The 25,175-nt window shown below is 39.2% G+C and overlaps 2 protein-coding genes across 3 annotated transcripts; both read right to left on the reverse strand.

Moving 5' to 3' along the window:
- Positions 1-4,685: 4,685 nt before the first annotated feature.
- LOC111534966 (ankyrin repeat domain-containing protein 36B-like) lies at positions 4,686-17,307 on the reverse strand. Of its 2 annotated transcripts, XM_026456096.2 has the most exons (10): positions 17,179-17,303; positions 16,637-16,799; positions 12,700-12,806; positions 9,366-9,394; positions 9,199-9,271; positions 7,490-7,518; positions 7,323-7,395; positions 5,637-5,665; positions 5,470-5,542; positions 4,686-5,084 (listed from the first exon to the last, which is right to left on the reverse strand). In XM_026456096.2, exons 3-10 carry the CDS (start codon positions 12,719-12,721, stop codon positions 5,062-5,064), a joined length of 351 nt encoding a protein of 116 aa, XP_026311881.1. In that variant the 5' UTR covers positions 12,722-12,806; positions 16,637-16,799; positions 17,179-17,303; the 3' UTR covers positions 4,686-5,061. The 2 variants fall into 2 exon arrangements, with proteins under 2 accessions (XP_026311881.1, XP_026311880.1); XM_026456095.2 differs by lacking the exon at positions 16,637-16,799 and having other exon boundaries at positions 4,687-5,084; positions 17,179-17,307.
- LOC113225125 (ankyrin repeat domain-containing protein 36B-like) lies at positions 17,050-25,175 on the reverse strand. Its single transcript, XM_026456094.2, has 3 exons — positions 24,806-25,175; positions 17,519-17,633; positions 17,050-17,352 (listed from the first exon to the last, which is right to left on the reverse strand). Exons 1-3 carry the CDS (start codon positions 25,003-25,005, stop codon positions 17,173-17,175), a joined length of 495 nt encoding a protein of 164 aa, XP_026311879.1. The 5' UTR covers positions 25,006-25,175; the 3' UTR covers positions 17,050-17,172.

The raw sequence follows: 25,175 nt of genomic DNA on the forward strand, positions 1-25,175 counted from the left end.
GTTCAACTTTCTACGTATGGCTAGCCAGTTTTCCCAGCACCATTTATTACATAGGGAATCCTTTCCCCATTTCTTGTTATTGTCAGGTTTGTCAAAGATCAGATGGTTGTAGATGTGTGGTATTATTTCTGAGGGCTTGGTTCTGTTCCATTGGTCTATATCTCTGTTTTGGTACCAGTACCATGCTGCTTTGGTGACTGTAGCCTTGTAGTATAGTTAGAAGTCAGGCTCTAGCATGATGCCTCCAGCTTTGTCCTTTTGGCTTGCGATTGTCTTGGCAATGTGGGCTCTTTTTTCGTTCCATATGAACTTTAAAGTCGTTTTTTCCAATTCTGTGAAGAAAGTCATTGGTAGCTTGATGGGGATGGCACTGAATCTATAAATTACCTTGGGCAGTAAGGCCAGTTTCACAATATTGATTCTTCCTATCCATGAGCATGGAATGTTCTTCCATTTGTTTGTGTCCTTTTTTATTCATTGAGCGGTGCTTTGTAGTTCTCCTTGAAGAGGTCCTTCACATCCCTTGTAAGTTGGATTCCTAGGTATTTTATTCTCTTCAAAGCAACTATGAATGGGAGTTCACTCATTATTTGGCTCTCTGTTTGTCTGTTACTGGTGTATAGGAATGCTTGTGAATTTTGCAGGTTGATTTTGTATCCTGAGACTTTGCTGAAGTTGCTTATCAGCTTAAGGAAATTTTGGGTTGAGACAATGGGGTTTTCTAAATATATCACCATGTCATGTGCAAACAGGGACAATTTGGCTTCCTCTTTTGCTAATTGAATACCCTTTATTTCTTTCTCCTGCCTGATTGCCCTGGCCAGAACTTCTAACACTATGTTGAATAGGAGTGGTGAGACAGGGCATCCTTGTCTTGTGCCAGTTTTCAAAGGGAATGCTTTCAGTTTTTGCCCATTCCGTATGATATTGGCTGTGGGTTTGTCATAAATAGCTATTATTTGGAGATATGTCCCATCGATACCTAGTTTATTGAGAGTTTTTAACATGAAGTCCTTTTGAATTTTGTCAAAGGCCTTTTCTGCATCTATTGACATAATCCTGTGGTTTTTGTCTTTGTTTCTGTTTATATGATGGATCATATTTATTGATTTGCGTATGTTGAACCAGGCTCACATCCCAGGGGTGAAGCCAACTTGATTATGGTGGATAAGTTTTTTGATGTGCTGCTGGATTAGTGGTGCCAGTATTTTATTGAGGATTTTGCATCGATGTTCATCAGGGATATTGGTCTAAAATTCTCTTTTTTTTTTGTTGTGTCTCTGCCAGGTTTTGGTATCAGGATGATGCTGGCCTCATAATATGAGTTAGGGAGGATTCCCCCTTTTTCTATTGATTGGAATATTTCCAGAAGGAATGGTACCATCTCCTCTTTGTACCTCTGGTAGAATTCGGCTGCAAATCCATCCGGTCCTGGACTTTTTTTGGTTGGTAGGCTATTAATTATTGCCTCAATTTCAGAGCCTGTTATTGGTCTATTCAGGAATTCAGCTTCTTCCTAGTTTAGTCTTGGGAGGGTGTATGTGTCCAGGAATTTATCCATTTCTTCTAGATTTTCTAGTTTATTTGCCTAGAAGTGTTTATAGTATTCTCTGATGGTAGTTTGCATTTCTGTGGGATTGGTGGTGATATCCCCTTTATCATTTTTTATTGTGTCTATTTGATTCTTCTCTCTTTTCTTCTTTATTGGTCTTGCTAGCAGTCTATCAAGTTTGTTGATCTCTTCAAAAAACCAGCTGCTGGATTCATTGATTTTTTTAAGTGTTTTTTGTGTCTCTATCTCTTTCCATTCTGAACTTATCTTAGTTATTTCTTGCCTTCTGCTAGCTTTTGAAAGTGTTTGCTCTTGCTTCTCTAGTTCTTTTAACTGTGATGTTAGGGTGTCAATTTTAGATCTTTCCTGCTTTTTCGTGTAGGCATTTAGTGCTATAAATTTCCCTCTACACACAGCTCTAAATGTGTCCCAGAGATTCTGGTATGTTGTATCTTTGTTCTCATTGGTTTCAAAGAACATCTTTATTTTTGTCTTCATTATTTACCCAGTAGTCATTCAGGAGCAAGTTGTTCAGTTTCCATGTAGTTGAGCGGTTTTGAGTGAGTTTCATAATCCTGAGTTCTAGTTTGATTGCACTGTGGTCTTAGAGACAGTTTGTTATAATTTCTGTTCTTTTACATTTGCTGAGGAGTGCTTTACTTCCAGCTATGTGGTCAATTTTGGAGTAAGTGCGATGTGGTGCTGAGAAGAATGTATATTGTGTTGATTTGGGGTGGAGAGTTCTGTAGATGTCTATTAGGTCCACTTGGTGCAGAGCTGAGTTCAAGTCCTGGATATCCTTGTTAACTTTCTGTCCCGTTGATCTAATGTTGATAGTGAGGTGTTAAAGTCTCCCATTACCATTGTGTGGGAGTCTAAGTCTCTTTGTAAGTTTCTAAGGACTTGCTTTATGAATCTGGGTGCTCTCGTATTGGGTGCATATATATTTAGGATAGTTAACTGTTCTTGCTGAATTGACCTTTTTCCCAAGATGACCAAATAGGAACAGGTCCCATTTAGAGCTCCCAGCATGAGCGACGCAGAAGATGGGTGTTTTCTGCATTGCCAAATGAGGTACCGGGTTAATCTCCTGGGGCTTGTTGGACAGTGGATGCAGCCCACGGAGTGTGAACTAAAGCAGGGCGGGGCATCACCTCACCCGGGAAGTGCAAGGGATCTGGGAATTCCCTTTCCTAGCCAAGGGAAGACGTGATAGACAGTACCTGGAAAATCGGTACACTTCCACCCTTATACTGCACTTTTCCAACAGTCTTAGCAAATGACACACCAGGAGATTATATCCCACGCCTGGCTCAGAGTGTTCCACACCCACGGAGTATCACTTACTGCTAGCACAGTAGTCTGAGATCAAACTGCAAAGTGGCAGCGAGGCTGGGGGAGGGTTGTCTGTCATTGCTGGGGCTTGAGTAGGTAAACAAAGCGGCTGAGAAGCTCGAACTTGGTGGAGCCCACCACAGCTCAAGGAGGCCTGCCTGCCTCTGTAGACTCCATCTCTAGGGGCAGGGCATAGCTGAACAAAAGGCAGCAGAAACTTCTGCAGACTTAAACTTCCCTGTCTGACAGCTTTGAAGACAGTAGTGGTTCTCCCAGCACAGAGTTTGACATCTGAGAACGGACAGACTGCCTCCTCAAGTGGGTCCCTGACCCCTGAGTAGCCTAACTGGGAGACATCCCCCACTAGGGGCAGAATGACACCTCATACAGCAGGGTGCCCCACTGAGATGAAGCTTCCAGAGAAAGGATCTGGCAGCAACATTTGCCTTTCTGCAATATTTGCTGTTCTGCAGCCTCCGCTGGTGATACCCCGGCAAACAGGGTCTGGAATGGACCTCCAGCAAACTCTAACAGACCTGCAGCTGAGGGGCCTGACTATTAGAAGGAAAACTAACAAACAGAAAGAACATCCACACCAAAACCCCATCTGTATGTCACCATCACCACAGACCAAAAGTAGATAAAATCACAAAGATGGGGAGAAACCAGAGCAGAAAAGCTGAAAGTTCTAAAAATCAGAGTGCCTCTTCTCCTCCAGAGGAACGCAGCTCCTCACTAGCAACAGAACAGAGCTGGACAGAGAATGACTTTGACGAGCTGACAGAAGTAGGCTTCAGACGATCAGTAATAACAAACTTCTCCAAACTAAAGGAGGATGTTTGAATCCATCGCAAAGAAGCTAAAAACCTTGAAAAAAGGTTAGATGAATGGCTAACTACAATAAACAGTACAGTGAAGATCTTAAATAACCTGATGGAGCTGAAAACCATGGCACAAGAACTACGTGACACATGCACAAGCTTCAGTATCCAATACATTCAAGTGGAAGAAAGGGTATCAGTGACTGAAAATCAAATAAATTAAATGAAGTTAGAAAAGAAGTTTTAGAGAATAAAGAGTAAAAAGAAATGAATAAAGCCTCCAAGAAATGTGGGACTATGGGAAAAGACCAAATCTACATCTGATTGGTGTACCTGAAAGTGATGGGGAGAATAGAGCCAAGTTGGAAAACACTCTCCAGGATATTATCCAGGAGAACTTCTCCAACCTAGCAAGGCAGGCCAACATTCAAATTCAGGAAATACAGAGAATGCCACAAAGATACTCCTTGAGAAGAGCAACTCCAAGACACATAATTGTCAGATTCACCAAACCTGAAATGAAGGAAAAAATGTTAAGGGCAGCCAGAAAGAAAGGTTGGGCCACCCACAAAGGGAAGCCCATCAGACTAACAGCGGATCTCTCGGCAGAAACTCTATAAGCAAGAAGAGAGTGGGGTCCAGTATTCCACATTCTTAAAGAAAAGAATTTTCAACCCAGAATCTCATATCGAACCAAACTAAGCTTCATGAGTGAAGAAGAAATAAAATCCTTTACAGACAAGCAAATGCTGAGAGATTTTGTCACCACCAGGCCTGTCTCACAAGAGCTCCTGAAGGAAGCACTAAAAATGGAAAGGAAAAACCAGTACCAGCCACTGCAAAAACACGTCAAATTACAAAGACCATCAACACTAGGAAGAAACTACATCAACTAATGAGCAAAATAACCAGCTAACATCATAATGACAGGATCAAATTCACACATAATAATATTAACCTTAAATGTAAATGGGCTAAATGCTCCAATTAAGACACAGACTGGCAAATTGGATAGACTCAAGACCCGTAAGTGTACTGTATTCAGTAGACCCATCTCACAAGCAGAGACACACATAGGCTCAAAATAAAGGGATGGAGGAAGATCTACCAAGCAAATGGAAAACAAAAAAAAGCAGCAGTTACAAACCCAGTCTCTGATAAAACAGACTTTAAACCAACAAACATCAAACAAAACAAACATTTATCTAATTTTTATAACTAAAATCAACAAAACATGTACATGTGATGCCTGATAGTAACAAAGAGGAGTAATGAGTTGGTGTGGTTTACCCCAATTATAACATTGTTTCCTGTTTCCAGCAGTTCCTGGAGTTTCCAAAATCAAATCTTCTTTTATGCAAATGTTCCAAATGCATCTGAAATGAGTTCACTCAGGTTTACTCAGCAGAAACCTCAAAATTACAGAAATAAGTTCTTTTCCCTCCTTCCTGGCTCACAATCCCTCTTACTTGAGGAAAATAATGGCTACATCAGTAGTCTCGTTAGTTCTTGTTCTACAGTGTCTACAGTTTATTACAATCACTTTTCCATCTGTTTTTAGCAGTATGATGTGATGTCTGTAAAATCTGTCTCCTTCCACTCTTGGTGAAAACATGCTGTAGAATTAAAGCAAAATTATGCTGTCCCCTGAGCCCCTTATATCTTGAACAGCTCTCCAGTGTTTCCTCTTCCCAGTTTGGGGAAGGGAAGTTCTCTTCTATCTTGATTGAACATGACCTTAGATGTGTATTGCAAAATTACCTGTCCCAGATATTTGTGCATCCTTTATTTCTGTGGCTATATTCGAAACAGAATCTTCCTTGTCACTTGTAGCCTGAATGGAATTTGAAACAAAATAATCAATACATAAGGTATAGTTCATAGACTATACAGTTACTAGTTCAAAATATAAATGAGAGTATAATTACCTTCAAGGCTGGTTGTTTCTGAGAAGACACTAAAAAGCAAAAGGGACACATAATCACTCATATGTACATAAGATAATGTTATTCGTACATTCATGAGGTGTTAGCATCAAGCTGTATCCTCCTGCCTGTATCAGTGTAGGATTTGATGTTTTCTACTTTAGAAATACACCGAAGAAAAGGAATACAGGCTTCACGAAATATACCCTTACAATTTCAAACATGGTATAATTAGTCATACATCTAAAACTAAAATAAAACCGTGTCTATATCCATATGGATATGCCGAGTGATGAGGAGAAATGTGATGTAAAATCAGAGCAGCAATTCGAACACCTGTGAGTCAATGTCAAAGCAGGTGGCACATGATCCTGCATGACTTTCAGGCAAGAAAGCAGAAGGATTTACACCATTATACTACAAACATTCACCATGCTCTTTAACTTGCCTGATAACTGAGAACTTACACAATTACAATGACACTTTAATTGAATGGACATCTCCGGTCTCTTAAGTGAAAGTGTCCTAAATTGATCAGCTTGGATATATGTCTCCAGAATTGGAGTAAATAATGTTCATTATTTCTCACACCCGTGTGGTGTCATAATTTGCCTAAGTTTCTTGTATTCTCTAGTTTAGCCTTCTGAACATTTCTTCATCCACTCATGGCAACAAAGTATAATATATAAACCTCAATAAAGAGCATAATCAATTGTTAATTTTGACATACTTCTACTAAATAAAACTCCTACAAGCATTGGATAGCAGTAAGCTTTTCCATTCAGAAATCACGTCAACATTCATTGAAAATGACCATTTTAAGGGTCAGTTGATGAATTCAACATTATTTTTGTTTCTAAAATAGTCTTGCTGGGAGTATCATGCTCTTCTCTAAAGAATATTCATTAAACAGAGATTTTATCCAAGAGTTACTTCTTTGATCAAAGAAGCCAATGTATTCATATTCAAGCGTATCTCATTTTTATAGCTAAAATCAATGAAAAATGTAAGTCTGATGACTAATAGTAACAAAGAGGAGTAATTAGTCATTGTGGTTTATCCCAATTCCAGCATTCTTTCCTGCATCCTGTAGTTTCAGGAGCTGTGAAATCAAATCTCCTTTCTGCAAATATGCTACATGCATCTGAAGTGAATTCACTCAGGTTTCCTCAGCAGAAACCCCAAAATTACATAAATACCTTCTTCTTTTCCCTCCTTCCTGCCTCATAATCCCTCTTCTTCGAGGAAAATAATTGATACATCAGTGGTCGCATTAGTTCTCATTTTACAGTGTTTATGGAGTTATTAGGATCAGTTTTCCCTCTGTTTATAAGAATACGATACGATGCCTATAATATCTAATACTTCATCTCATTCTCCTTCTCCTCTTGATGGAAACATGCTGTAAAATTAAAGCAAAATTATGCTGTTCCCTGAGCCTGCTATGTGTCAAACTGCTCTCCAATGGTTCTTCTTCCCAATTTCAATGTAGGGAAGTCTATAATGTTACTACTCAGATCATGGCCAAGGACAGCAGCATCAGGGTCACCTGAGAACTCACTACAAATGAAGAATCTCAGGCGTGCTGAATCAGAACGTGCAGCTTAGATGAACTCCCCACTGATTTATTCTGGGAAGTTCTCTTCTATCTTGATTGAACATGACATTAGATGTGTTTTGCAAAATTACCTGTCCCAGATGTTGGTCCCTCCTCTATTTCTGTGGCTATATTTAAAACAGAATCATTCTTTTCACCTGTAGCCTGAATGGGATTTGAAACACAATAATCAATACATAAAGTAGGTTTCATAGACTATACAGTTAATAGTTCAACATATAAATGAGAGTTTAATTACCTTCAAGGCTGGTTGTTTCTCAGAAGACACTGAAAAGCAAAAGGGATACATAATCAATCATATGTAAATACGATAATGTTACCATACATTCATGCATGGATAGCATATTAGCATCAAGTTGTATCCTCTTGCCTGCCTGTATTAGTGTAGGCTTTGATATTTTCTACTTTGTGTATGGGGACTGGAACACTGAAGAAAATAGGAATACAGGCTTCAAGAAATATACTCTGACAATTTCAAACGTGATATGACTTATCATATGTCTAAAACTAAAATAAAACCATGTCAATATCAACGTGGATATGCTGAGTGATGAGGACAAATGTGATCTAAAATCAGCAACTCACACACATGGGAATCAATGTCAAAGCAGGTGGTACATGCGCCCGCATGTGTTTCAATGCAGGATATCAGAATGATTTAGACCATTATACTGCAAACATTCATCATGCTCTTTAACTTGATCGATAACTGAGAAGGTACACAATTATAGTGACACTTCATTTGAAGGTACACTTCACGTCTCTTCATTGGAAATGTCCTAACTTGTTCAGCTTGGATATATGTTTGGTCAGTCCTATTAGATAATATTCATTATTTCTCAGATCCACGTAGTGTAATAATTTGCCTACATTTCTTGTATTCTCTAGTTTAGCCTTCCACAAGTTTCTTCATTTACTCCTGGCAACAAAGTATAATACACGAATCTCAATAAAAAATATCATCAATTATCAATTTTGACATACATATCCAAAATAAAACTGCTACAAGCATTAGATATTAATAAGCTTTTAATTCAGAAATCACTCCAAAATTCATTAACAATGACCATTTTAGGAATCAATTAATGAATTCAACATTATTTTTCCTTTCAAAATAGTCCTGTTTGGAGAATCATGATGATCTCCAAAGAATTTTCTTTTAATAGCCATTTTATTCAAAAGTGAGCTTTTTGAACAATGAAGCCAATGTGTTCATATTCAAGTTTATCTTTTTCATAACTGCAATCAACAAAACACGTTCTCTGATACCCAATAGTAACAAAGAGGAGTAATGAGTCAGTGTGGTTTCTCCCAATTCTATCATTGTTTCCTGCTTCCAATAGTTTCTGGAGCAGCCACAATCAAATCTTCTTTTAGGCAAATATTCCAAATGCATCTGAAGTGAGTTCACTCAGATTTCCTTAGCAGAAACACCAAAATTACATAAATAACATCTTTTTCCTTCTTCCTGCCTCACAATCCCTCTTCCTTGAGGAAAATAATTGCTACATCTGTGGTATCATTAGCTGTCCTTCTACAGTGTGTATGGGTTATTACAATCACTTCTTCCCTCTGCTTTTCGCAATACAGTCTGACACCTATAATATTTATTACTTCATCTCTTTCTTATTCCCCTCTTGATGAAAACATGCTGTAGAATTAAAGCAAAATTAAGTTGTCCCCTCAGCCCGTTATGTCTTGAACTGCTCTCCAATAGTACTTCTTCCCAATTTCAATATAGGGAAGACTATAATCTTGCTACTCAGATCATGGCCAAGCATCAGCAGCAACTGCAGCACCCGAGTACTTATTGCAAGTACACAATCTCAGAAGTGTTGAATTGGAACGTGCAGCTTCAATGGGCCATCCCCCACTAATTTATTCGGGGAAGAGACATTCTCTTCTATCTTGAGTGAACATGACATCGAACATGTATTGCTAAATTACCTGTCCCAGATTTTCGTCCATCCTTTATTTCTGTGGCGATATTCAAAATAGAATCTTTCTGGTCACTTGTAACCTAAATGGTATTTGAAACAAAATTATCAATACATAAAGTATGTTTAATAGACTGTACAAATATAATAGTTCAAAATATAAATGAGTTTAGTTACCTTACAGGCTGGTTGTTTCTCAGAAGACACTGAAAAGCAAAAGGGATACACAGTCAATCATATGTAAATACGATAATATAATCCATACACTCATCCTGTGTTAGCTTCAGGCTGTATCCTCCTGCCTGTAATAGTGTAGGCTTTGATGTTTTATACTTTGTTTCTCGGGACTAAACGTGAAGGAAATACACTGAAGAAAATAGGAATACAGGCTTCAAGAAATATACTCTGACAATTTCAAACATGATATGACTTGTCGTATGTCTAAAACTAAAATAAAACCATGTCAATATCAATGTGGATATGCTGAATGATGAGGACAAATGTGATCTAAAATCAGAGAGCAACTCACACACATGGGAATCAATGTCAAAGCTGGTGGTACATGCGCCCGCATGTCTTTCATGCAAGATATCAGAATGATTTAGACCATTTTACTGCAAACATTCATCACGCTCTTTAACTTGATCGATAACTGAGAAGGTACATAATTACAATGACACTTTAGTTGACTGTACACTTCACGTCTCTTCAGTGGAAATGTCCTAACTTAATCAGCTTGGATATATGTATGATGAATTCTAGTATGTAATATTCATTATTTCTCCCACCCATATGGTGTAACAATGTGCCTACATCTCTTGTATCTTCTAGTTTAGCTTCTGAAAGTTTCTTCATCCACTCATTACAACAAGGTAAAATAAATAAACCTCATCAAAAAGTATAATAAATTACCAAATTTGACGTACTTACACAAAATAAAGTTGCTACAAGCATTAGATATGAATAAGCTTTTACATTTGGAAATCACTCCAATATTCACTGAAAATAACCATTTGGGAGTCAAGTAATGAATTCAACATTATTTTCATTTCTTTTTTTTTTTTTTTTTTGAGACGGAGTCTCGCTCTGTGGCCCAGGCTGGAGTGCAGTGGCCGGATCTCAGCTCACTGCAAGCTCCGCATCCCGAGTTTATGCCATTCTCCTGCCTCAGCCTCCAGAGTAGCTGGGACTACAGGCGCCCGCCACCTCGCCCGGCTAGTTTTTTGTATTTTTTAGTAGAGACGGGGTTTCACTGTGTTAGCCAGGATGGTCTTGATCTCCTGACCTCGTGATCCGCCCGTCTCGGCCTCCCAAAGTGCTGGGATTACAGGCTTGAGCCACCGCGCCCGGCCTTATTTTCATTTCTAAAATAGTCTGGTTGAAGTCTCATGTTATTCTCTAGAGAATTTTTATTAAATAGCTATTTCATCCAATAGTTAGCTCCTTGAAAAACAAAGCCAATGTACGCATATTCACGTTTATCTCATTCGAATAACTAATATCAACAAAACATATACCTCGGATGCCCAGTAGTAACAAGGAAGAGTAATGAGTCACTGTGGTTTATCCCAATTCTATCATTCTTTCCTGCTTCCAGTAGTTCCTGGAGCAGCCAAAATCAAATCATCCTTTAAGCAAATATTCTAAATGCATCTGAAGTGAGTTCACTTAATCTTAGAGTCATAATTTAAAAAATCATTCTTTATACTCATGAAGGCTCCTGATATTTTTACATATTCTGGATTCAGCAGTTTGGCCTTCTCCCTGTCTCTTCGTCCACTTTCACCAAAACATACATGTCAATGAAATAATGTGTAGATTTTCATAGATTTCTATGAAAATAAACTAAACAAAGTTTCTAAATCGTTAGAGACTTCTTTTCTTATAAATAACCAACCAATGACATAATGCATATATATATATATATATATATGTCATGATTGCCATGATTATTGGCAGTTATCCATTTAATACTCTAAAAATGTATTCTTTGATTCCTTTTTTCTAAATCTAGTTTTATATGATATACTATAGGGGTCTCTCAGGTCCTTTTATGAAATAACTACTCAGCAAACACAGCTTCCTAAAAAGAAACAAACAAAAACAAAAAAAAACACACACTTTTTCTAGATTAAGCTGCATCCCAATATGCTAACTGATGTGAACGAAGCACATATCATTGATGTGCAAAACTTCTACGGAGAAGAAATGAGACCCTGTGGGTCACCCTCATCCTTCTAACTTCTGCTTTCAATTAAGTGACTTCCCACAAATCTCCTCATCAGAAACCTCCATTCTACCTAGCTAGCTGCTTTCTTTGTTTACTCCTGCCCAATTTGACATACACTCCTCTTCATTCATAAATCTAATGTCCATATTGGTGGACTTCATTCTTTTACCTCCACATTCGTTTCTTCATTATTCTCACCACCACTGCATTATGACATCTGTACAAATCCATACTGACACACGGGAAGATAAGATTTTACTTTATTAAAATGTTAAATGTGTCAGACACTTGACTAACATGTACAAATTCCTTTTTCACAAAAGCAGTCCCATGACCTCCTCTCTCCCAAAGACACTCTTGTTTCACAGCTGTTCTTCACTCACATCGGTTTGAGTATCTATCACCTCTCATTTTGTCTCTATGTTTTCACTTCATATTATGAGTTATTATCACAGGCTCAGGGGCCTATCTTACCTATTTTCCTCTCCAGGAGACAGTACTGAGCAGTAAATTAGAATCTTCCAAGATATGAACACTTTTATGTACACAACACTTTGTGGAGTTATTTTATGTTTAACTACCCATAACACCTCTATGTCTATGCTTTCCAGAGACACAAGCTCTGAAATTTTATTGAATATAACCTATTCAAAAACTTCTTTAACTACAATGACACTGTCTCTCCTCGATGCACCAAAATCTTCAGAAATAACATATGAAGACTTGAAAACATGTCAGTAATTGACATGAAAAATGAAGTGTTGACATAATTTTTTGAAGGTATAAATAACACAAGCTGAGATCCTTACTAGATTCAAGGAGAGCAAAGTACATTAGATGGGAAATAAATATGGAACAAAAATATTTTCATTTGTAATGAAAATTATTCTATTTACAGTTTTCAGGAGAGAAAAAAATACACACACACACACACACATTCACACACAAAAATCAGAGCAATACACTTTTACAGGGTGTTTCTTCATTATCATATTACAAATAACAAACATCTGTCAATACACAGAGCTTTCTATATATAGAAGCCTTTTATGTGTATAATGTCTATAGAGATGAATCCTGCTATATACTGTTCTTTATGTTACTCAGTCCAAATAATCGTTTTTCTACCTAAGTGATGATCTGTGTTGATATTTCTCACTATATCCCAATAATTAAAAGTTAGTCTTCTTATTAATGTAATATTTCTGACTTGAGTGACTGCCACCACTCTAAAATGACACTCAGGTTTAAAAACAACACAATAAGAACTAAGGTCTGTACCTGTTAAGAAAATCAACTGCATTTACGCTTGCATTTTTCTTTAATAAAAATTCCACCATGTTCACTTTTGCTCGACTCACAGCAAGTAAAAGGGGTTGATATTCATACTGTAAAACAACAGCAACAATTTATAATCACAAAATTACACATGTATCAACTGAACTGAAAACCTTACATAAGATCCTATGAGCTTGAATATATACAATTGAAAGGACATTTGTAAGAAAGGTGGTCCCTTTCTTTTCACTCCTCGGCGCTTTTCTATGTTCTACTCCTTCCCCTGGAAAGAACCTTCTCTGCCTCACCACAAGAACTCTGGTCATCTCCAAAGCTCACTTCAAACATTTACCAGTTCCAAGAATCTTTGCTTCTGTCACAGCATTTACCATGGCACATTTCAAGGATTTCATTGTTTCCCACCTGAGCCAGGAGCTTCTTGAGGGCAGGAGCTCTATTTTTTTCTCTATGTCCTCAAACTCTAAGACATAGTAATAAATGTTGCAGGTATTTTTATTAATGTTCTAAATTATTACCTATAGAGCAGTGTTTCTTAAACTATTAATATATTCCAAAGGATATTTACTTTACCAGAAGTTGCACATTATACCCCAAAAGAAAGACTCCATGATCACCCATGTTTGAAAAATGTTACAAAACTGTGCATTACGTGACGTGTCTAGTATTTGAGAAATCTTTTGAACTTCACCTAATCCCTATTTGTAAATACTTATTATGGAGAAGATTAACATCTGAGAAATGAGAGTTTCAGGGATACAGTTGTGAGAGCTTACCAGTAAAGGTGGAGGTTTCCTCTGGGTGATACACACTTGCCTGATTCTATCGATGGTGTCAGAATCTTGGATGACAATGTCAGGTCCTCCTGACCCATTTGGAACAGGAGCACCTGACGCTGTCATCCGAGAATCTGACACGATTGACAGTTCATTTGAAGCCTATCTCTTTTTAATTCGGAGAGCTGGGCTCTGAATTAATAGAGATAGGATTCAAATGAACTTTCACTGCTTGTTATTAAATAGTCCATGGGTTTTTTCTAGCAATATTTTTATCTTAGCTGTGAGAAAGCTCTGTATGAAATATTATTCTCGATTACAATCTTAGGACCCTGGTGCAAATATTTATGTAATTATAATCTTAGGACCCTGGTACATAACTCCTTTAAAAATTTGTATTCCAGTTTCCATATTAATTCTTAAATTTTTTTTGTTTTAGGTAAAATATAAATCAGAAATAAAAATACAATGGCTTATCAATTAAAGCTCTAATAATGACCTGTATTAATTATTTATAGCATAATGAAAGCCACTAAATTTATTGCATCTTTTATTTATTTATTTTTTTTGAGACAGAGTCTCGCCTGTCCACCAGGATGGAGTGCAGTGGCACCATCTCAGCTCACTGCAACCTCCGCCTCCTGGATTCAAGCACAAGCTATTATCCTGCCTCAGACTTCTGAGTAGCTGAAACTACAGGCATGTGCCACCACACCCAGCTAATTTTTTGTATTTTTAGTAGACAGGGGGTTTCACCGTGTTAGCCAGGATGGTCTCAATCTCCTGACCTCGTGATTCGCTCGCCTCGGCCTCCCAAAGTGCTGGGATTACAGGCTTGAGCCACTGCGCCTGGCCAATTACTTGCATTTTTAGGAGGCAATGCTGAAGAGAAAAATATAATGTTGTCTAAATTATGCATAACCTATGCAACTATACCATTATTCACCTTAAAAAGCTTACATGTATTCTAATGGGAAGATGATTATTTATGGTATATATAAAGAGAAATAGTTTATAAAAACACCACCTTCTAAATTCAAAAGTTCAACCCCATTACTAAGGGATTTATGTAAAATACAGACTCTATATTTAAGTAGATATAAAATGTCTTGAAAACCTTGAAATATTTACTAAAATACACTATAAAACAGGGCTTGTAAAGTCATCCCTACAGAGGCAAGGGAGATGACCTGAGGAAGTGAAGTACCTAGGTGGGCACAGAAGCAGAATGGAGATCACACCCTCATAGAAAGGGGCAACCTCTGCACAGCATCCTAAATGTGAGACAGGCTCAAGGGACACCAGATTGGATTCTTGAAGAGAAGCCTGGAATCCAGATCTGTGCATGAGTCTCCCAAACCTTCCATGTTGAGACAATTTATACAGGCAAACTAAACACATCTATGGGACACATTTAGACTATAGACCTTGTATTTTTATATTTGCTATGGATATGTCTCCAAGCGATTGTATGTAAAGCAAGTGTTTTCATGTAAAATACTTCCTTTCTTTAGTTTCTGAATTTTTTTTCCAAAACAGGTCCAAGAATGCAATAAAAATTGTTACTAAGAGTCATAATACCCACTTTAAGCACTTTTACAACATGCATGCATTTATAATTTATGTTTAATTTTCCCAGATTGTTCATCAAATGGGTAATTAGTTCATAGGACTGCTGTAACTATATTATTAAAATAATTTTAAATTACTATTCTAGTGTCCATATTGTTACCTAATTTTTTTATTTTAGGTAAAATATAAGTCAGAAATAACAATACAATGGCTTATCAATTAAAGCTCTAATAATGACCTATATGTATTCTCTGTATTCTTACTAACTTCATGGTTTTCAGTGTTTAAAACTGCTATCCTGATTATGCCATAGTTCTATGTACTTAACAGACATACTGAGGCAGTCCATAATAGAGCTTCAGCTTTAAAAAAAGGTTTAGAATTTTTTACTACTGGAATTGAGATAACCCTGCTTTTAATAATGATGTATTGACCTAATCACCAGAATGATAACAAAGAGACTCGAAGTCCTGAAAGAATCAGTCTCTACTTATTGAAAGAGTACCCAATAGTAAATTTCTAATGACCCTATGAATGGCAGTAAATAAGTGATGGTGGCAAAGAAAAGGTGTTATTCTTAAGCTGATAGATACTGCAAATAATAGTCCTTTTAACTTCCCAACCACAGAAGTAGAGACAGATAAAAGTCAGGCTAATATTATTGGAAAGGAGAAACTGAAAGGAAGTAGCACCTATCATCCAACTCTTCTAGAGATTTTTTTACGTTTTTGAGATATGGGAATTTACATTATACTTATCTATTCAGTGGTTCTTAACCAGTAGCCTATCAGTGTCTCAAGAAATTTGTTGTTGTTGTTGTTGTTGTTGTTGTTGTTAGAGATAGTGTCTTATTCTGTTGCTCTGGCTAGAGGCACCACCATGCCCAGCTTCAAGGAAATATTTTACAACATACATGTCCAGTAATATTTAATAGTAAATATTAGATTTACTATATTAAAATCTTCAGGGGATATCCTAGACTTAGAGATTTGCTTTTAATTTCCCCCAGGTACTGTCATGCACAATTCTAACTGCGGACTAGCACAGTTGATAATCACTTCAGTCTCATCTCTCACCCACATGGCAAATGCCCTTTATCATTTGGCATTTGGCCAAAAAGAGGAAAGAGCAAAAGATAGAGCCGTTCACTGAAAACTCCATTTACTTTTCCTGGGTAGGGGTAGAGAAGAGACTAGGAAACTCAAAATCCAACTTGATTTTACTATTTATAAGCTCCTTATCTCCCACCTGCCCATCAAGACATTCTGGACTTGAGAGTAGAGTTTAGATGCTTATCTAAGTGGCTGTTTCTGCCAGAATTGAATAATGTCCATTAATTCTGTGTTCTTCTCTCTGCTGAACTGTGTGCCACTTCATCGCCTCTATTCACTGCCAACCTGGTTTCCTCAGAGTCCTACCAAAACTGATTCCTAGGCAATTTTATAACTCACAAACTCTTGCCCAAAGTAAGAATAATTATCCCCAAAACTGAAGAGATCCTTGTCTAAACATATAAGTAGAAAACAAACCACAAAACACACAAAAACCCTCTCCACAGTATTTTCCCTCATTACCTAATTTCCAAATTAGCTTGTGCATTTCTGATTGCTCTCCTTTTCTTCATTTCTCGCTCTTAAGCCTTTCCACAGAGGGATCACTTTCAAATGAAATCACCTTCACATACAATACTTGTCAACAGCAGCAAGAAGTACATTTATTGTGAAATGCTTTAATTTTCTTTGAAATTAAAAATAAAGTCTATTTAGAAGGGAAAATTTTACTTTCTTGTATCACTTCACACTGACTGGAAAAAAAGTAATTTAGTGGAAAACCACTTAACTATTCCCTTTTCCAAATTCAGTGGTCATGAATTATAAATTTATTGTAATTCATTTGTTTTTATAATTATTTACCATAAGTGCATGAAGAAAAGTTGTACTCTATAATGCTTCTTTAAAAGTTCCAATATTTAAAGTTAGACAGGTAAGGCATTTCAAAATATTTTCATTCAAGGAAGGTTTGAGCTTCCAAATATGAAAAATTGACCCTTACATGTGTCATTGTTAAAATAAAATGCATTTCAGATAGTTTGAAAATAACATTGGTTGATCTATACCTTGCTGCATTCTTCAATATCTGTACCATAAAAAAGAAGTTTTTCTATCATGGATGTATCTTCATTATACACAGCATAGTGTACAGCAGTCCTTCCATAGAAATCCATAATATTTGGATTGGCACCATTTTTCAGCAGAATAGTTGCACAAGCCTCCTGCCTCAGTTGCACAGCCTGTCAGTATTAGACCAAGAAACATGCAAATACTGAAAAATCAAAGTAAACACTTCATACGATTTACTAACTAGTTATATAGTGGTATTCCAATGAGATAAGTTCTTTTTATTCTATGTACGTAAACGAAATCCATCTTATGCTCAAAGAGTCTGCTGCTATATACCTTGATCAGAGGTGTCCTGCATTCACGGTCGTAGAGGTTAAGCTCACAATTTCTGGACACCAGGAGAGATACCATGTCCAGTTGGCCAGTGGCACAGGCCAAATGTAGGGCAGTCCTGTGAGAGTGAGAGGACTTTTTAAAACATGTAACTGTAAGCATTAATTAGCGTGTTATTTCTCTGTCTTCAAAACAAATATTTAATTTTCTTGTGAAGAAAATACAATCTTTGTTAGCGCTTATTACTCATCACATTAATGAAAGAGCAGGCTATTTAAAAGAAAAAGCTTGGCTTTTGGATTCAGTTTAATTGGGGCTTAAAATTTACTTAAAGCTCTGTCATTTAGCTATTATCTAGTCTTTCTTTGCTTCAATTTCCTTATCAATAAAATATATAAGAGAATAGTAGGTATCCCACAGAACACTGCAGTGATGCTTACATGAGAATCTATGTACAGCATTTAGAACACTTTCTAACACAAATAACAGCTCAATAATTTTTAGATATTACTACTTATAAAGACATTTTAATTAAGTAAAATGATACAATCATATCTACATTGAGGTATCTACTAAAGATTAGATGTATCATTGTATTTCAATCATTCTCAGATGCTCATTTTCTCACTATTCTTTTATATAAACTGCTATTCTCTTATATATTAATATCTCCTGACATTGGAATACTGTTTATAATACGTTATTTATTACAATTATAACTGGCAACATTTTAAACATTATCTTATTGATATATAAAGTAATGTGGCATCACCCAATCCATGATGCCTTACATTAAGTGGGATACAGTATATAGAACAGGAAGTTCTACTCATATAATTGGCACCTAAATAAGGTACTGTGGAAAAAGAAGGCAAAAATAAAACAACAAATATTTTAAACAAAGTAATTCTTCCTTCAATTTTCAAAAAAAAATAATCCAAAGAAAACTCAGGATTCAAGTGAATAGGTACGGCTCATTTTTTTCAATACTTATAGAATGTTATGTAAATTAGGTATTTGCAATGATTAATAGTAGTATTTGAGACTGCCATAAGTTTTTGGAAGGGCAGTTAAAGGTTATCTTTTACTATTTTCTAACTTCAGAATTGCTTTTGTTTAAAAAAAAAAAAAAAAAGGAATAAAAGATCCAACTGGGATTCAGTCCTAATGCTTCCTTTTTAAATCTCTCAGCTTGCTCAGGCTGGGCAGCTAAACATGAAGTTGTTAAGGGTGGAAGAGTCTTGAGAGATGGTAGAATGTGTCTGCTACGTAATAGGTATTCAGATCATGCTTGATAAATAACTGGAATGAAAGAATGCATACATACAATTGGGGAGTTTATTATGAAAAAAACTATAAATTAAAGCAGTGCTTTTGGAATAGTGATAATCACTTATATTTGCTCGTTTTCATTTTCATGAGGACATTGGTAAACTAAAATGATTAATTTAAAATTGTTTATATATATGTAATAAAACTATAATAAAAACATATTTACATACAAAAATCTATGCATAATAAAATAAGCACAAATAAAAACATTCGCTCTACCTCTGAAGAGGCTAAAAGTTCACAGAAGATACCAATAAACAAAAAAATAAAAATAAGGCCAGGCACAGTGGCTCACACCTGTAATCCCAGCACTTTGGGAGGCCGAGGTGGAGGGGGTCACCTGAGGTCAGGAGTTTGAGACCAGCCTGGCCAACATGGTGAAACCATGTATCTACTAAAATATACAAAAAGTAGCCAGGCATGGTGGCGCACACCTATAATCCAAGCTACTCAGGAGGCTGAGGTGTGAGAATCACTTGAACCTGGGAGGTAGAGATTGCAGTGAGCTGAGATCGTGCCACTGTACTCCAGGCTGGGCAGCAAGGCAAGACTCTATCTCAAAAATAAACAAACAAACAAATAAATAAATAATAAAATAAAATAGAAAGTGAAAATTATTATTTTCTGTGCAAGATTTATATTTCTTCTTTTCCCAAGGATAATTTCATTAATAAAAAACATTTATTAGAAGTTTTAAACATACTGATCATTTATACATCACGGATAAGAAAAAACATCACAATACACCTGCCAGAAAAGAAGAAATGTTATATTTTGTACACACATTTGGCTTACAAACACCATAGACTGTTTGTGTATATGTATAATCAAACCAACATTCAAAGTACATCTTCACACCTCAACATACATCTGTATCCACTGACACCTGCAAAGGTCCCATATTGTCCCATCCTATGGATGCACTGAAATTTATTGATAAATTTATAAAATTTATAAAATCCATTATAAGGGGTTTTCCAAATACATTGCTGTTTTAAGCAGTGCTGAGAAAAACAAATTGCATGTATCTCTCTTTCCTAGGATATTTTAGTATAATGGAATTGATGGGTGAAGGGCACATACATTTTTAAAGTGTGATACTTATCAACAAATTGTCTATTTGAAAAGTCAGAAATGTAAACTTTAAATAGCAGTATATGAACTGCTACTCTTTAGCCTCACAAACTTGTGGATAGAAAACAGAATTTCATTCCTTTTTTAACTTAAATACCTTTTCCTCCCAGGAACACTAAATATTTCTTCCTATGTGCATAGGTTGCTTGAATATCTGAAAAAAAAGTGCTTTGCTCTACTTTAAATGAGAGTTCTTGTTGATTTGAAGAATTCGCTGTAAAATGAAAATCACTTTCTTATCTAATATGTATCCGTACATACTGTCTTTTGTTAATTTTTTCTTATAAACAGGAAGTTTTAATTTTTTATTGTGCTAAATTGACCTTCAGAATGTGTGCTTGTGATATTTACAGGAATATAAACATGTGTCAATATAAGTAGGCATTTGTGTTTTTTCTGTTATCTTTCTTATTTTGTGCATTTAAAATTTTTAATCTACATTCCATAACGAACTTATTTCTGTGACATAAAAATCTAGCCAGTTTTCTCCAAATAGTTAGCAGGCACTTCATTTATGAGTAATTCATCTTTTCCTACTAATATGAAATGTCACCATTATCGAATTCTATTAGATTGGTGCAAAAGCAATTGCGATTTTGCCATTACTTTTAATTGCGGCAAAAACCGCAATTGCTTTTGCACCAACCTAATAAATTCTTACACATATTGGGGTGTTCCTGGATTTTCTAACCTGTTCCATTCACTGATTTGTTGTTTCAGCTGTTACTAAATAACTTGTAGATATTAAGCACATTTTGATATCTAGAAAGGCAAGTCTTTCTGACTCCATTTAAAAAGTTTTCTTAATGCCATCACAATAGTAAAAGACAGCACGAGTAATTTTAACACTCTGATAACTTTATTTGGATTATGTAAAATTTACAAACACAGAAAGAGCTCAGAACTTTAGAAAAATGTGTCTTTCTGTTCAAGAACACAGACCACCTTCCCACTGTTTGGACGAACAGAGGCAAGATGGTGCATTTCCAGGTTCTTCTTCACCAACTTGTCCCGGGCGCATGAAAATGCAGCCAGCGCCCAGGGAGGGTGCAGACCAACAGGGCATGCGCCAGGTGACGTCAATCCGAAGAGACCAAGATTTACCTGGTCGCACCTGCGGAACGCCCCCCGACACGCCCATGCCCTGCCTATTGCCCTCCCACTCCTAGAAAAGCTGCTCTCGGCCAGCGCGCCAGGCGGCCTTCCTCAGTCCTCCACTCCTGTCGGGATGTCGGGACTGCGGGAACTCCATCCGAGAGCCCCACCGGGGGACTCTGCCGGCCTCCTTTGCCGGAGGCCGACAGACCTCTCCCCCACACCTTAGGTGACCAAAATAAATTTGCAGTTTTGCTCCTAGCCTTGCCTACTCTCTGGTTCTTTTGTGCTTGCTCTGGTAGTCTTAGAAAAACAAATCAGTTGGTGCCGAAGACCCGGGAGGAGACCCCTCCTCAGGCCTCTAAGGATTGAGGAACCTCCTCCTGCTTCCACGCCGCAGACAGACCAGGACCTGAGACCTGCTTCCCTCACTCTCATGGCCTCTCTGGGGTAAGTGCCCTTGTCTCCTCTTTACCTCCCTCGGCCAAAAATCCTGCACAGGTCCGAGGCCCACTTTTGAGCCACCAAGTGGCTCGGGAGACCCGTTCAGGACGGACTCGTCTGCCTGAAGGTAATCTCCACTTTGGCTCCATGAGCCTCCAGTCTGTCTCTGCTGGTTCCAAAGGATGCTTTGAAGCCAGGCAGAGATCCACTTCCATTTCCATTGTGTCCATTGTGTAAGTAAAGAGGAAACAAACGGGAAACCCCCCCAGTCCAAATTTCCAAAGAGCACCCCCTTAGGGTGCCTCCTAGCCAATTTAAAAACCTTACAGCTCGGACAAGACCTTAGGAGGAAGCGGTTAATTTTCCTTTCCACTGTGGCGTGATCGACCTCAGCAATTTCTGCCAGCAGCTAGGCAAGTGGTCTGAAATTAATTACATACAAGGCTTTTGGGCCTTATGCTCTTGTCCCTACCTGCCCTATACTCCTCCTTCTCTCCCCGCTCTCTCCACCCCCTCCCTTCCTGCCCAGACTCCTCCTCCTCCCCCCATCCAGACTCCTCCTTCCTCCTCCTTATCTACTAGTAATCCACTCGGTCCCGTGCCTCCTTCGGGGCCCCCAACCTGCTGTCTTGAGTCCCCTATCTCTGCCCACACCCTCCTACAGTGTTAGCACCTTTGCGAGAGGTGGCTGGGGCGGAGGGGGTAGTCAGAGTACATGTCCCTTTTTCATTGGCCGATCTTTCCAAAATTGAGAAGCGTTTAGGTGATTTCTCAGCTAATCCTACCATATACATAAAGGAATTTAGATACCTTTGTCAGGCCTATGACTTAACTTGGCATGACCTCCAGGTTATCCTAACCTCTACCCTAAACTGACTGAGGTTCTAACCCAGTATACCTGGTTAGATCCGGCCTCCCCCACAGGGGCCACCATTTTGGCGTCTTATTTCATTTCTCAATCAGCTCCTGACATTCGTAAAAAACTTCAAAAGGTAGAGGATGGTCCTCAGACACCAGTACAAGACCTAGTTAAATTAGCCTTTAAGGTCTATAACTCCAGAGAGGAGACGGCTGAGGCACAGCTCCTAGCAGTGGCTTTACAGCCCAGTCGTAACCCCAGACCAAAGAGCACACACTCCGCAGACTCCAAGGCTATGAAAGGAGCCTGCTATAAGTGCGACAAGGCAGGACACTATGCCAACAGGTGTCCGCAAGGTCCCCGAGCCCCAACGCAGCCTTGCTATAAGTGCAAGGCATCAGGACATTGGGCCAGTGAATGTCCTAACCCTCGTCCACCAGCAACCCCCTGCCCTGCTTGCCAGCAGGGAGGACACTGGAAGTCTGATTGCCCCACCCTGAGAACAGGTGCCGCACCTCCACGTGACCCCCTTTCCCAGGATCCTGGGAGCTCCTTCCAGCTCCTACATCTGGACGACGATAACTGAAGGTGCCGAGACTCGGGGACCCCATCACCCTCGCCGAGCCGCGGGTAACTCTCCTGGTAGCGGGTAAGACAATTAAGTTTTTAATCGACAGCGAGGCTACCTATTCTGTTTTGCCATCCTTCTCTGGACCTAGCCTTCTATCTCTGTAGTAGGAGTAAGCGGAAAGCCATCCACTCCACGAAAAACTCCACTCCTTACCTGCTGCCTGGCCAACAACTACTTTGCGCACTCATTCCTCATTCCCAGCTAAAAAGGGCCCCTACCGAAAGCAATCAGTGGAAATCAGTTTGGCTTTCCCCCACTCGCCTCAAACTTACTAAATTTTCTTAACTATCTCATACTCCCCAACCTTGCCAGGACCATCCTTCTGGGTTTTGCCCATATTCCAACAAATGCTTCCATTCCTCATTCCTATACTAATACTGTGCCTTATTTTATTCTTCATCCGTACGTCCAAATACCAACCATAGGCCCCAACCTTAACGGCGCCCATTAACAGCAGGAAGTAGCCAGACAGACCACGGCGCCCCTTATCACTATTATCAATAAAAGGTTGGACTGTTTGGACGAACGGAGGCAAGATGGTACATTTCCGGGTTCTTCTTCACCAACTTTTCCCGCGTGCATGAAAATGCAGCCAGCGCCCAGGGAGGGTGCAGACCAACAGGGCATGCGCCAGGTGACGTCAATCCGAAGAGACCAAGATTTACCTGGTCGCACCTGTGGAACGCCCCCCGACACGCCCGTGCTCCGCCTATTGCCCTCCCACTCCTAGAAAAGCCGCTCTCGGCCAGCGCGCCAGGCGGCCTTCCTCAGTCCTCCACTCCTGTCGGGATGTCAGGACTGCAGGAACTCCGATCAAGAGCCCCACTGGGGGACTCTGCCGGCCTCCTTTGCTGGAGGCCGACAGACCTCTCCCCCACACCTTAGGTGACCAAAATAAATTTGCAGTTTTGCTCCTAGCCTTGCCTACTTGCTGGTTCTTTTGTGCTCGCTCTGGTGGTCTTAGAAAACCAAATCACCCACTTCAAAGTTTCCCTCTAAGGTCCCTCAGTGAAAACCATATTGACATGGGTGTCCATTGATACAAAATAAATATTGGATTTTATCCAAAGAATTTTTAGCCAGGAAGTTGACGTATTATGGAAATGATTTCTCTCACTATGCGCCTTCCATAATGTATGTAACACTATGCTTTAAAATGTGTACATTAAGAATAAAACGCTGTACATGCTGAATTTTATTAGTGAAATCACTTTAAAATGATTTATAAAGCAGCAGCATGGTGAGTGATTGGAAATCAGCTGAAGTTTTGCTTTTGTTTTGCTGCTCATGAACATGGCCTGGGTGCTCGCCCCAGCCAAGGTTTCCACATCCCAGATGCGCTGAGCCTGCCAGGGAAGAAAGTCCAGCCTCTTTGGTGACAGGACTCTCCCCCATCACCTCTGCCCTCCTTTCCCCCATCCCATTCACCCCCACACCTCACCCCCACCTCCAGTCCTCTATCCCATTGAACCCTCACCCCATCTCCCCACCCCACATCGTCCACACCCCTACCCTCCAAGCCTTCATTCCATGCATCTAAGCCCATTCACACCCCCACCCCAAGTACCCCCTACTCCCCACTCCCATCCCCCAACTCACTCCACATCCCACCACCCCATATACCCCCACTCCCCAGGCCCCACTCCACTCACTCCCACCCCAGCCAGGCACCCCCTAGCCCCCGTCCATACTGCGAGCCCCGGCCCATCCGCCCCGTAGCCCTCAGCCTGGAAGCGGGTACTTCTCCCACGTCCGCAGGCCTCCTCCCGCAGCCCCGGCTCCCAGCCCCCATTACCTTTCCTTCTTGTCTCTCTCATTGATGTCACTTCTCGTGAACAGAAGGTAGTCCAGTTTCTCCAGCCTACCACTGACGGTAGCTCTGTGGATCCTTCTCAGATGAGACGATTTGATGTGGTATTGGGGAAATGAAAAGCCATCTGAGCACAAGCGCTCCCTGAGGGTGGGCCACCTCTCTGGCTCGTAGTCTTCCATCATCTCTAGGCCACCCCTTGGCGGCAGCTCGTAGCCTGGGAACCACTTTCGGTTAAGGTCACAGGCTTCAGTCACATCCGCCTCCGAAGCGCAACGACAAGCAATGCAGTCAGTCCACCGACCTCAGCACACTCTCAGCGCCTCCCGCCTCTCAGCAGAAATGCCCAACAGAA

Source organism: Piliocolobus tephrosceles, chromosome 15 (assembly GCF_002776525.5).
Source record: "Piliocolobus tephrosceles isolate RC106 chromosome 15, ASM277652v3, whole genome shotgun sequence".
Taxonomy (NCBI): Eukaryota; Metazoa; Chordata; class Mammalia; order Primates; family Cercopithecidae; genus Piliocolobus; species Piliocolobus tephrosceles.

Excerpts from the sequence above, each read along its gene's own strand:
- LOC111534966 (XM_026456096.2), bottom strand. The coding sequence starts at position 12,721 with ATGCAGTTGATTTTCTTAACAG. Across the intron at positions 7,396-7,489 it reads AGAAACAACCAGCCTTGAAG|GCTACAGGTGAAAAGAATGA; the intron begins GTAATTAAACTC and ends AATCCCATTCAG. Across the intron at positions 5,543-5,636 it reads AGAAACAACCAGCCTTGAAG|GCTACAAGTGACAAGGAAGA; the intron begins GTAATTATACTC and ends AATTCCATTCAG.
- LOC113225125 (XM_026456094.2), bottom strand. The coding sequence starts at position 25,005 with ATGATGGAAGACTACGAGCCAGAGAGGTGGCCCACCCTCAGGGAGCGC. Across the intron at positions 17,634-24,805 it reads GAGAGAGACAAGAAGGAAAG|GACTGCCCTACATTTGGCCT; the intron begins GTAATGGGGGCT and ends TCACTCTCACAG. Across the intron at positions 17,353-17,518 it reads GCAGGACACCTCTGATCAAG|GCTGTGCAACTGAGGCAGGA; the intron begins GTATATAGCAGC and ends TAATACTGACAG.